Raw genomic sequence first — 14111 nt, forward strand, 5'->3', positions numbered from 1 at the left:
GCAACAGTGGTTAGAGGGGAGGGTTGGTATTAGTCATCTTAAATCAAAAAAAGAATACGCTGGAGAAGACTTAGGGGGGAATTTAGTCATAGAAAGTGGCTCAGTTATGTCCCCTGTCGGTCAATGTGGTGAACGGCTCCAGCTGAATATAAGCCAGGTTAGTTTATTTTTTGCTTTGTGTTTATACGTGTTAAAAGACTGGAGGGTTAACTTGTCGTAAGGCTCAACGTAGCTGAGGGGAGGTAGTGGAAGGAGAAGAACTTAAAGTCACAAAAGGCTTGGGAGTGATTTTAATGAAGCTGATTTAGGAACGTAGTTATAAAAAGTCGCAGTTGTGGGGGGTGGTTGTGGGGCCCTCGGTAAATGTACAGTAGAGTGCGTGTCGGGAGGTGGAGAGGGCCGTCCCACACCGGAGCCGCTTCAGAAGCGCGTGCAGTACCTCCCTGTGTTCTTAGACGTCAGAGTGACGTGGTTATGGATGAGGACAGATACGGCCATCACCTATTACAGTAGCCATATCATTGTACAGCAAAAAAAGAGAACGGAAAAGGGTTACTAGCTGACACTGTACAACCGTTAACAAGTTTTTCAGATCATTCAAGAAGATATATGACTCCGTATATGAGGCGATTACATGTTTTTTCTCCTTTTCTGTTTCTGTTCTGTATCTGTTTTAGAAAGCCACATTGGCTATAAAAATTATGATATTGATGCATATTTAGTTTCAGGGTAAAAAACATTAACATAAAAATTGCAATAATAGCTTTTCAAACAAATGTCACTGTTCTTAATAATTAAGTATAGAAGGACAGTTACTTTAGTTACTTTAGAAATTATGCCCAGAAATACACATTTAGAGGCTACAGTGCAGTTGCTCTGACCTTTATAGAGGCTACAATGATAAAACTTGCACAATTCTAAAATCATTTTTCTGTAATTTACTGAATGAGTTTTACTCATGGGTGTAGGTTGCAGGGGTCCGTGGTGGGGTCCTGCCAAAACCTTCCTAACTTAAATAATGTATGTCAATTTTAGAGAAAATGAACTGTTGGATTTTTAATCAATTTTTGTAATATGTCATACTGAAAAATCAGTTAAATGATTTTAAAAGATTTTATTGAGTTAATATAACTGTGTTTTTGTGATATTTACTAAGCCACATTAATTATTTTTCCAGAGTAAATGTCAAGCTATACCTATGGTTTTACTGTGTAAATTACAGATAAATTCAATATGTAAATTCAGTGTTCTCACAATGTTCTGAAAATATTCATGGTTAAATATTTATTTATTTAAACGTTATTTTTTTACATTCCATTAGATAAAAAAAACATATTGTAGGTCAAAGATTTACTTTACTTTACGAAGACTGCTAAAAACCACTAGCGATGGCATTAGCAGTGACCATACTTTGTAACCAAATTATAAATATGTTTCATTCAAAATTCTTTTTATGACTCATTTAAGTGTGAACAGATGTTGCACGTATTAGAAATACACATTGATTTAAACAACTGCTGAAATATTGCTCAACTAGATAGTCGCTATAATGATACAATCTTTAATGCATTTTCATGACAAAAATGGCTCCTGCAGTGTTACAGGACTGTCAATGGGCTGGGATGCTCCGATTACTATTGCTGTAATTCCTCTGTTCACCAGTGGGTGGCGTGATTGCTTCACAATTCAGCAAAACTGCAAGTATGCAGCAATGTTCTCCACAAGCTATGATGTAATTATATAATCAAAAGAGCAAAAATGATAATCGGATTCAGCGGCCCCATTGTTCGTGAGTATTTAATGTCCAAGTTGTTTTATAATTTGTGAACCACGTGGAATGTAATTAACTCATACAAATAAGGCCAGTCTTTTGCCTTGCTAGAAAATAAATGCATTGTGCTTTTCACACAAACACGCACACAATGCATTGAAGCTTATACAGAAGAAAATGCACAATACAGAGCAAAACACTACTTCCGACTAAGGGTTTAAACTGCATCAATGTAATTTTAATGCATTTTAATTTACCTTTAACATAAGCCCTTATATCAACCCATAAAAAGGACCAAGAGGTGGAAAAAGCTGCCTCACAGAAAATGGTGTCTCACAATCACTTATCGCTGATCCAAACAAGCTACACTCCTTCCTTCCTTCCCTCTTCTCTTCTGTTTCCATGGCAACAACACCTCCTGCATTTTCAATGATGAGCATTTCTCTTCCCTTTCTACCCTTTCCTCTTAGCTAGCTTGCTATTTTACAAGAGGCCTTGAATGTATATTCCATTCAAGACAGAAATGATTTGCAATATATTGTCTAAACAGAGCCTCTGATTTCTATAGCATACTCTTTAGGTTTCATGTAAAATACTGTAACCTGTTACCAAAGCCACAGGATTGATGCCACACTTAAATCCATCCCCATGTCTAAAATGGAAATTCAAAATCAAGGCAATAATAAAAGCAATAAATGATAAAAGAAAAAGAAAACATAAAGGAAGCAGTGGGAATGCTCACCATGGCGATAACGGCTGCTCCAGCCCCCGCAAGTGCACAAACGAACAAGTGGAATGTCAGGTCCAGCTGGAGGAAGAGACAAAAAAAGATGCTCGGGAGAAGAAAACGCGGATGTTTCTCTTTGACAAGAATAATTCAGTCAATATAGTGTTTTCAAAATATCAACATCTAGACCTCTACAATAATCTTTTCTTGATTTTATGATTTCATATGGTTCAATGCAGCATGGAAACACAGAATGATTGCTACATTGATTTGATAAATAACTGTTATCTCAAACGATATTGTACGAGATGGCAGGCTAAATTTAGAACAAGGATTTTAAATTGAGTTAAGATCACCGGTGAAGCTTCAGAACTGCCAACTGACCTCATTAGATTCACACATCTTGATGAAGTTATCATCCTTTGTGCAGATTTTTTTCTCCTCATTGATAGACACAATTCCTGAAATTGAACAGTGAGATCTGGATTTATTCACTGGAAACTTTATCACTGTTATTAATCTAGAGGAAGAGAGCTACACACCAAACTGACGCAGATCAAAGCACATATCAGTGTTCCCTAGGAATGTCACATTCTGACAGGTGTTCCAAATGTTGAAATACACGAATACTGGAAGAGAGGTGAAGGCTGTGATGCCCAGCCAAGCCAACAGGAAGATATAGGTAAGCATGATGAACTGAGGGAGAGAAAGAGTAAGATATAATATCAAATAAAAAAGGTAATGACTATCATCTTTGATTACTCAATTTACTTACCGTCTGTTATCCTTCATTTCAGATTTACCATTTAAACTGAATGTTAATGTGCAATTGAATTCCTTGATTTGAATTAAGGAAGCAAATTGGATGCAATTCAAAATCAAGGGGTATTTTCATAAACACTGAACATAAATGTTCATTTTAAAATATACGACATAAAGCTAATTTACAAGATTTATTAACAGCATTTATTAAACTTAGGTCATGTTAATTTCAGCATTTACAAATTTGTTTTTTTAATTCACATTGAACTAACATGAATAATTGTATTGACATTAACTAACATTAACAAAGACATTTTGAAAACATTTGCTCATTGTTAGTTCATGTTAGTTAATGCATTTACTAATGTTAATGCAATATTACTCTAAAAGTGTTACCAAATGTGTTAAAGCTAATTCTTTTAGATGGATGGTTGGTCTCACCCAAGAGCTGACACAGCGCCCACAGGTGGTGATCTTAAAGTCTCCATAGAGGTCCCGGATAGCCCCAGTTGTGAAAAAACCCTCGACCATCAGCAGAATACCATAAACAAAGAAGGCTGCTGCAACTCCATAGATCACATACTTTAAGATGTCAATCCTGAAATAAAAAATCTATTATTATTACATTTATCTATTATTTATTGTTCTTCTTGTTACATGAAGATCACATTAAAACTTAGTACCATGCCTACGTCACTTATTTTTGCCACTTCTGACGTTATGGTGTTACTCATAGCGCTGATCCACACTTTTTATAATAAAATACATTATTGATATTAAACTAACACAGATGCCCAGTTTCACAGACAAGGCTTAGCTTAAGACAGGTATGCCTTAGTTAAATTAGGATATTTAAGTCGCTTTTATTAAAATGCCTTTGATAAAAATATGACTGGTGTGCATCTTGAGACAAAACAGTGGAAATTACATATTTTCAGATAGGTCAGGGAAATATTTTTCAGTTAAGACAGCTCAAACGTTTATTTTAGTCTGGGACTAGTCTTAATCCTTGTCTGTGAAACCGGGCAAGAATGAAATAAACCAGGGCCCGTATTTATCAAGCTTCTCAAAGCGCCATTTTAGTCTTAAGTGCTAAGAATTCATGAAATGTACTTATACTTCCAAACTTATAGGAACAATACGGCATTTTTAGGAGGATCTATTCACAGAAATACAATATATTATAATATACAAAACTATTTCTTCAGAGGTGTATAAAGACCTTACGTAATGAACCATTATGTTTGTAATACCTTAGAATAAGCTGTTTATATCTACATAAGAGCGGGCCTACATACATTCAATTCACCGCCATGTTTTGTACAGCAGCCCTAAACGGACAAACAACTCTACAACGCGTGTTTCCTCTCCGCTGCGGTATCGTGATGAAACGGATCGCGGGAAGATCTGTGAACCGTACAGATCGTGCTCTCCAGTGCGGATTAACTGACAGTTTATTCATCATTGAGTAAAAGAGTAAAACGCGCTCTCGCTCGCTCTCCAGTTTCAGCTCCAACGCGCTCTCGCTCTCTCCAGTATCTGGACGAGTACAATATTAAAGCGGTTCCAGATAAACAATGACGCTCAAAACTGCTCCGTCACACAGCTAATATTACAACAACAACATATCTTGGTACGTTAGTATGTTGCTCACGTACTGATCCGAATCAAAGCATCCTCATCGAGGTGATTTTTAGACAATCTTTCTCTCCAACGTCTCTCTCTGCTGGAAAGTATCTCCATAGATATCTGTGAGTATATCTGCTAAAAGCCTCAGTACCGCGGGTCCTAACGTGTCTCCTCTGGAAAGTCTTTATAATATTAACGCAGGTCCTTGCTCCTGCCTGACTTTTATCCTTCTTTTTAAACGTAAAATCCACAAACCTTTTATTTTATGTAATACATAAGTCATAGCTCTTTCTACAGTCTTTCTAATGCCCGCAAAATCTCTTCCCTGCGTCAACATGAGAACGACATCTTTTTGTACTGTGGTGGCCACCGTCGTGTTTGGACTGAGCGATTCGTGGAAAATCTATAATACAACGCTAGTGGCCGCTGTTAATTAAGAACTGCGCCTTTAAGTATAAAAGCAAGTTATCACATTTCTTAAAGCTAAGAATCACTACTCTCCCAATTATCTAAGACAGCTCGAGAGGTCTTTCAAGTGCTTAGGAGTTGCCACTAGGGGCTTGTAATGGCGCTGAGGAGACAGAGACATGTGGTGGACAGAGGGGTTGGCCAATGGAACCGTTTCCAGATACACGCATAAATTCGGTACTCCCCTGCATAGACGTAATTGCTGGTGGCACTTTTTTAAAGTATGAATTTGCGAAAGGCATTTATTAATGAAACAACATCTACACATCTTTTTCCATAATCAAATGTATACATTTAACAAACTTCTTTGTGCGCAAGATAAAAGGCACGCATTCTAGTTATGCTCATCAGTACTGTTGCGCGTTCTCGTTATGCTGCATTGCTATGGATCATCTTGTTATGCTCTATTGCAATGAATTTGCATTATTTCTGCGCGTAATCATTATGCCGTAGTGTTCTCAATGGTATGTGAGATGCAAGAAAAGATTTATACCGAAAATAACATTGTATTTAAAGCAAAAATACTTGACTAAAGCAAAACACATTTCAGCACCGGTTTAAAATGGGTAATTAAGAAATGGTGGAAACGTGTTTGCTCCGTTTATCTTTTATTTCCAATGTCTATATCATAATGTATTCTCTTGAAAAGTCTTTATTGTCATGTGTGTTGAATATTTTAGGAATTTCACCATTCATCTAATCTATTCAGTGATTGGTCCATGCCAATGTCGTCATCCAAAATCCCGTTTGCGGCACAGCAACGTGTCGTAAATCACCCCTAAACCTGGCATTTAAGATTTAATCCTACACTTCACTTAAATTACGACTGAGCCGCTTAATAACTAACTTTTAAGTGCAGCTTTGAGCCAAGAATTGTTTTACTCTTAAGTCAATTTTTAGCAGTGTTCTTGTGAGTAATTCTCAGAAGCTTGATAATTACGGGCCCAGATCAGTATTTATTGTGATTTAAAGGAGGGGTACCACAGTGTTTTATGCATTCTGACTTCTTTACAATGTTAAACGTGCTGGCTTCTCATGCTTGACTTGGTCAACTTGTCAAAAAACGAGTTGGATGTATGACGTAGTATTTCTGTGCTCGATACACTCCCCCAGCATTTGGGTTTCGGAAAGTTTTTTTCGAACATGAAATTCTGTTTCGTAACAACTTTTATTAGTCCCTAATTGGACAATTCTACCGGAAAAGCACGCCCACGCATCAACCAGCGAGAGCGAGATTAAAGAGCACGCCCATCAATGTACTCCTTCGTTCGCGAAGTTCAGCTGTGTTTGTGTGTTCACTTCATTTCAGTGAGGAATGTAACATAAATGGTGGACATAACGCTGGAATTGGAGATCGTTTGAAACTGATAGATGGAGCAGTCCCAGCGCTAGGATCCCAGATACCGGACATGAACCACACACGGTAAGTGAAACTGAGTGATATGTCTGTGTTTTGTTGCCAATCGGCGCGTACGTGCATAAGGTACACCGCATGAACTTATTGTGAATGCAGGGATAATGTGATGATGTATTGTGTGCGCATGCTTTATTTATGCCACCCCAACGCGTTCAGATGGTCACCTTTTTTCGGAAATAATCGTACAGCTGTATCTGTCTTTTATAAATATGATCAAACTAAAGGCTCTTCGAAGATACGAAGTATGAAGTACTACTCTTCGAAGGTACTCAAGATTAATATGAGATTGGCAGAAACTGCGTGTGTTACATCCACTTTAATTGTTGTTGGCTTAGCTGAAGCTGTAGCAGTCTCTTAACCATCAATATTGGCGTGCAAACATTGTTTTACATATTCAGGGAACATAAAATGCTAGTTATGCAATTATTCCTTGGCAAAACAAAGAATTCTGCCATTTTATCCCAAAATGTTACATAATAAGACTATTAGCCTAAACCCGAAACATGTTTTTAGATAATTTTTAGAAATTCCACTGTTGAATTATCGTGAGTGGGCATAAAAATAAAACAGTGTATTTTAGGGGAGGAGAAGAAGTCCACACCTCCGAAAGTGCCCATACTGTATCTAAAACACTCCCAGATTAAAACTCTCATTACGCAACAGCCTGATTTTCTGGCGTTAAAGCCTTTAAAGTGTACTGGGTGTGATAAAGCAATCAAATAACGTCAAGACAAAATGAAAAGCTGAAAAACTGTGGCCAAACACTGATTCTTTCAGCCACCCACTCAATTCTCTCTTTCTCTTCATCCATCCCGCTCTGTCTCCCACCAGTGAAGATCCGGTGAGCAGGTGTGCGTTGATGATCTGGTGCCATTTCACAATGCTTAATTCTCTAAACAGGACAGGTGCCAAAACCTAACATGGCAGCTCAGAAAATTCAGTAAAAGTGTTTTTGTGTGTGTCAGGGAAATCTGCACATATACTGTATTCTTAAAGAATTGCACCCTCCTCAATATCCTCATGGCTAAACTATGCCAAAGGTGCATTAAATATCCATAAATAACCCTATCCTATACAGTAAGTTAGGGATAATAAAACAGAGTACTCGTGTGGTCCTATTTTTTAATAGCTTCAACAGTATGTATAATGCAACACATGACTAATCCCAAAATAATATTGAGTCACATTAGGGTGCATTAAATGCTTTTATCACTTTTGAGTATTTAGATATTCATGCAACATGATATAAAGAATAAGTTAGAAATAAACAAATCTTACTCTGAGTACATGCACATTATCACATCATGTTGGTACTGTGCGACTCACATAGTAAAGACGTCCAAGGCATCGACGGGCGACCGTACAACATCAAAGTAGGTCTGCAGGATGGTGACGGTGCCAGAAAGAGCCTCATGACCACATCCACAGAACAGCGCCACCCCAGCGTACAGCAGGATGGTTGCGATCAGAGAGGCGTAGGGTATCCCACTCAGACATTTAAGGCAGCATTCAGAGCACCCTGGAAAGACAAGTAAAAGTCAAATACATAAACTTATGGTACGGTAATGCTGTTTATGAATCCCTATAAATTAAACCTGTCATAGCAGTAACATAATTCATTCAGAGTTGTATAAAGTTAATATAGAATTTATGAAAAAGCAGTTTAAGATGCCAAATGATAAGTACTGTCAACCCACTACCTAATACTTAAATACAGAGTGATAACAAGAAGAAAACTGTAAAGAAAATTCCATTTGAATGGACCAACACAACATCCATCTCAAACACGTCCCACAAGGGAGGATGACCGTCACCCTTACCAATCATGACCGCCACCCTTACCAATCATAACCGCCACAGCCCGTGATTCATGGAAGCGACTGGACGGCACGCAAACAATATTGACAAAATGGCAAAATGAGAGCGGCACCAGTGCCGGATATTCCACAGCTCACAGTAGCAATGATCCATTTAGGGAAGCATGGCAGATCAGGCCTTCAGAGGATGTGAGCAATCAACTGCACCTTAGAAAAGAAGTATTACTTTATTTTGGAACTCGGGTTATATGATGGGGGAATAACTCAAGCAGGCTAAACATTCACAGCCCCTATCTTCTAACTAAGCGTCTCTTAGCTGTCGCTGTTGGTGCAATGGCATTGTATCTGCATTCTCCTCACTGCTTGTTGCTGTGCCCCAAAACCTGCTGTTTACAGGAGTGTGGATAATGTGTGTTTTTCAGCAGTGGCCCAGCTGTCACACGGAAAACAGACTTACACCTTCATTACACCTTGAGAACGGCCAAAAGGTCTGAGCAAAATTCTTTGGTGAGCAGGAGAATATTACTGCATGTAATATGCCTAATATGCCTCACCAATGCATAGATTCAAGAAGTATAAATGTTTAAACTATACTGTATAGTTTTTAGTTCAATTGTATTTCTATAGCACCTTTCACAATGTGCATTGTACCACAGCAGCTTCGCAAAACTTTAGTATTACGAAAAGCAATATTTTAGAAAAAAAATACTTTTTATTTGGTTTCCATGCCAATAAACAGCATCGTAACGACATTGCTTTTCTGTTCTTTGTTCTGATGAACACGGAGAAAGATATTTGGAAAAATGCTTATAGCTATGCTTATTATAATTCTTGGCCACCGTTGACTACCATAGTAGGAAAAATAACTTTTTTCTGTTGAACACAAAGAAGATATTTTGAAGAATGTAGGACAGCAAACAGTTCTGGGGCACTTTTGATATGACTATGACTATGGTAGTCAATGGGGTCCAAGAACTGTTTGGTTACAAGCATTCGTCACAATATCTTTCTCTGTGTTCAACCAAACAAAGAAATTTATACAGGTTTGGAACAACTAGAGAGTGAGTAATTCATGACAGAATTTTCATTTTTGGGTGAACTATCCCTTTAAGATACAATCTTGAGTCTTGGAAGTGTTTAAGAGCGAGCCAAAGTCTGTGTGCTTTGATCTGAGTGGGATGAGACTTCAGATCAATACTTTGCTAGAATAGACTGTCAGTGGGAAACACAAGCTTAAGCTTGGCTCATCAAGTCTATCCCTCTCTTGCCATATGCACCTGCAAGTAAAAATAATGCTGGCATTTCTGTAGCTCAAACTGTAGTGTATTGTGCTATCAACACTGAGATCATAGATTCGATTCGGAAATCCCAGAACAAGGAACATTGTGTGATTATATATATAAATGATCTTAAGTGTTGGCTTGCTCACCGGGAGACTGCATTTATTTATATATTCATTTATTTATTAGATATTATTTATTATAATGATATTGCTTGGTCTATAAACACCATGCACTGTGCTGTGTTTTACCTTTCTGTGTTTTTCTTATTTGCTCCTGTAAAGCTGCTTTGGAACAATGCACATTGTGAAAAGCGCTATATAACTCAACTCAACTCAACATTATTTATATAGCGCTTTTACAATTTTCATTGTTACAAAGCAGCTGTACATGAGACATATTGACTATAAGCAAAATAATTAAAGTTGTACCTGCAAAAACAAGAAAAGGTTGAAAACACAGAAGACAGACATACCCACATACAAAGCACTCCACACACACAATATGCACACGTACTAACACACATAGACATAGAGACACACACACACACACGGATGCGCACGCACACACACACAACACACACACGTACGTACACAGACAAGTACACACACACACACACACGCTCAGTGAGAGCACACATTTAGGATAAAGGAGAGAGAAGCACAGGTCAAATATAACAGACTATAAATTCCTATATGCAATATTAATTAAGTAAAACTTTAAAATTCTAAAGCAGCCCCCCCGGTCAGGCAGATAGTGCAAAAACAGTATGCAAACGGTGGCGAGGAACCCAAAACTCTAATCGAGAAAAAAAACCTCAGGAGAACCCAGGCCCAACCAGGGGATTCCAGTTCCCCTCTGGCAAAAGCTGCTGCCTCTGCACAAGCTCCAGAGAACTTGCACAACAAGGCTAAATAAAATAAATAAACTTAATAATAAAATAAATTATAGTTTAAGATTATCATTAATAATCTAATAGCATTTGAAGTTTTGTGGTGAAGACATGTCAAGAGACCGCGTCCTTCTTTATCCAGCTCTATCATCTCAGCTCTTGTCAGGTCCCCACTTCCCATTCTCCGCTCTACCATCAGGTCAGGCCATGAACTGCATCCTGCTCGCTGTGGTAACCTTGGAACAATGAGACAAGACTGGCTGAGAGTAGAGTACTGTTCTGTACTCTTTGATGCAACAAGTACATCAGTTGTGTTTTTGGTTCCGGTTGATCTAACTAATGCAGCCTAAACCCTCTGAAGATTTATATTATGGAAGAGTAGTGTATGCAAGATTAAAAAGATGCGTCTTTAGTCTAGATTTAAACTGACAGAGTGTGTCTGCCTCCCGGACAGTGCAGGGAAGACTATTCCAAAGTTTAGGCGCTAGATAGGAAAAGGATCTACCACCTGCACTTGATTTTGAAATTCTAGGTATTACCAACTGACAGGACGCCTGAGAGCGTAATGCACGTGAAGGACTGTAATACAAAAGGAGTTCATTCAAGTACTGAGGAGCTAAACCATGTAAGGCTTTATAGGTAATAAGCAAGATTTTAAAGTTAACGCGATGCTTTATAGGTAACCAGTGCAAGGTTGACAGAACCGGGCTAATATGTTCATACTTTTTTGTACGTGTAAGAACTCGAGCTGCCGCGTTTTGGACCAATTGGAGTTTTTGTAATAAGCCTGCAGGGCAACCACCTAACAGTGCATTACAGTAATCTAGTCTTGATGTCATGAATGCATGAATTAACTTCTCTGCATCTGAGATTGACAGCATATGACGTAGTTTAGATATATTCTTAAGATGGAAAAACGCAATTTTACAGGTGTTGGCGACGTGGCTCTCAAATGACAGATTACTATCGAATAGAACGCCAAGATTCTTTGCTGACGACGAGGGTTTTATGGAACATCCGTCAATAGTTAAACAGTATTCTTGGTTGTTACTTATAGCAGTTTTCGGTCCAATAAGTAACACTTCCGTTTTGTCCGAGTTCAGTAATAAAAAGTTGTTACTCATCCAGTTTTTTATATCGACTATGCATTCCATTATTCGATGGAACTGCTGTGTTTCATGAGGCTTCGAGGAAATATAAAGTTGAGTATCATCAGCATAACAGTGAAAGCTAACTCCGTGTCGCTTTATTATATCTCCTAGAGGTAGCATGTATAATGCGAAGAGCAGAGGCCCTAAGACTGAGCCCTGTGGTACACCGTACTGGACTTGCGATTTGCGTGACACCTCATTGTTTATTGCTACAAATTGAAAACGGTCGGATAAATAAGATTTAAACCATTTCAAAGCTATTCCCTTAATGCCGACATAATTTTCGAGTCTATGTAGGAGTGTGCTGTGGTCAATGGTATCGAATGCAGCACTAAGGTCTAGCAGCACCAATAACGAGATACAACCTCGGTCAGACGCCAATAGCAGATCATTTGTAACTCTGATCAAAGCAGTCTCTGTACTGTGACATGCTCTAAATCCAGACTGGAATTCTTCATTGATGTCATTCCTTTGGAGGAAGGAGCATAATTGAGTTGAAACTACTTTTTCCAGAATTTTAGATATGAAAGGTAGATTCGATATAGGCCTGTAGTTCCTTAGTTCTCTAGGGTCGAGTTGGGGTTTTTTGACAAGGGGCCTTATAACAGCCACCTTATATGCTTTAGGCACATGTCCTAATGTCAGAGATGAGTTAATAATACCAAGAAGAGGATCTATAATTTCTGGGAGCATCTCTTTCAGTAGATTTGTAGGTATAGGGTCTAGTATGCATGTTGTTGATTTAGATGATCTAATAATTTTAGACAGCTCATCTTGATCTACGGTATAAAATAATAGCATTTTCTCCTTAAGGGCGCTGTAGTTAGTTTGTTCAGCGGGTTTCACTTCTGATTGCATTGTTATAATTTTTTCTCTAATATCTTGGATTTTATATGTGAAGTAGTTCATAAATTCATCACTGTTATGCTGATATAAATTTTATTTATATTTTATATAAATAAAATTGAATTGAATTGAAGGGATAGTTCACCCAAAAATAAAAATTCTGTCATCATTTACTCACCCTAAAGGTGTTCCAAAGATACATGTCTTTGTTCTGTTGAACACAAAATAAGATTTTTTGAAGAATGTAGGAAACCAATCAGTTCTGGGGCACCATTGACTACTATAGTAGTTTTGTTACGGTCCCACCGTCTTGTTTATGAAATTCTAGTCGTGTGGTGGGATCGGGGCAGAGTCCTTGGGTTTTATGTGGGAAGGCCATGAGATGTTTATGTTTTTACCTCGCATGTGTTTTTCCAGTGTCTCGTCTCTGTTTCCCGCCATCTCGTTTCCTCGTTATCCTTCCCTGAGTGTTTGATGTTCTACACCTGCCCTGCTCGTTATCCCTCGTTTGTCTTCTCTATTTATACCCTCTTGTTTCTTTGTCCTGTGCTCGTGTATTGTACTGTGTTATGTGCGTTGCGTATACGTATGTTATGTTATGTGCAGCTTCTTGCCATCGCCTTGCCTTGCGATCCGGTTTTGTTAGTAAGTTTTAGTGTTCTTTAGTTTGGTTTGTTTGCTGTTCTTGCTTTTGTTTTGCCCCCTCGTGGGAAGTCTTTTGTTTTGTATTATCACTGTTCTGTTTTCCCCATCGAGGGTGTGTTGTTTTGTGTTTTGTTAATAAATTAAGTATTGTTTTTCGTTAACCCCGTCACTGCCTGCCTGCGCTTGGGTTCTTCTGCCAAATCCTGACAGTTTTTCTTCTTGCTATGGTAGTCAGTAGTGCCCCAGATCTATCTTTGTGTTCAGCACAATAAGAAAATTGATATAGGTTTGGAACAACTTCTGGGAGAGTAAATGATGACAGAAGAAAAGTTTTCGGTATAAAACTTTTCTTGTTTGTGAAATCACACATACCATTGAGAACAATACAGCATAACGACAACGCGCAACAGTACTGATGATCCATAGAGCATAACTCGAATGAGCACATGTACGGACTGCGTGCCTTTTATCTTGTGCACAAAAAAGTTTGTTAAATGTATAAATTTGATTATGAAAAAAGATGTGTAGATGTTGTTTCATTAATAAATGCCTTTCGCAAATTCATACTTTAAAAAAGTGCCATTACGTCTATGCAGGGGAGTACCGAATGTATGCGTGTATGTGGAAACGGTTCCATTGGCCAACCCCTCTGTCCACCACATCTCTGTCTCCTCACAACATCACAAGCCCCTAGTGGCAACTCCCA

At 38.2% G+C, this 14111-nt stretch overlaps 1 protein-coding gene across 3 annotated transcripts in view; it reads right to left on the reverse strand.

Moving 5' to 3' along the window:
- gpm6ab (glycoprotein M6Ab) overlaps positions 1-14111 on the reverse strand; it is an 82902-nt gene that overhangs the window by 2111 nt on the left and 66680 nt on the right. For 2 of the 3 annotated variants that reach the window (XM_057330770.1, XM_057330768.1), the window contains exons 2-6: positions 8101-8293; positions 3702-3858; positions 3041-3194; positions 2883-2959; positions 2514-2579 (exon numbers count right to left, since the gene is read on the reverse strand). In XM_057330770.1, the coding sequence (XP_057186753.1) occupies positions 2514-2579; positions 2883-2959; positions 3041-3194; positions 3702-3858; positions 8101-8293 (647 nt within the window). Of the gene's footprint in view, position 1; positions 502-2513; positions 2580-2882; positions 2960-3040; positions 3195-3701; positions 3859-8100; positions 8294-14111 lie in introns of those variants that run through there. The other variant, XM_057330771.1, reaches the window with a different exon arrangement.

This window comes from Triplophysa rosa, linkage group LG4, assembly GCF_024868665.1.
Source record: "Triplophysa rosa linkage group LG4, Trosa_1v2, whole genome shotgun sequence".
Lineage (NCBI taxonomy): Eukaryota > Metazoa > Chordata > Actinopteri > Cypriniformes > Nemacheilidae > Triplophysa > Triplophysa rosa.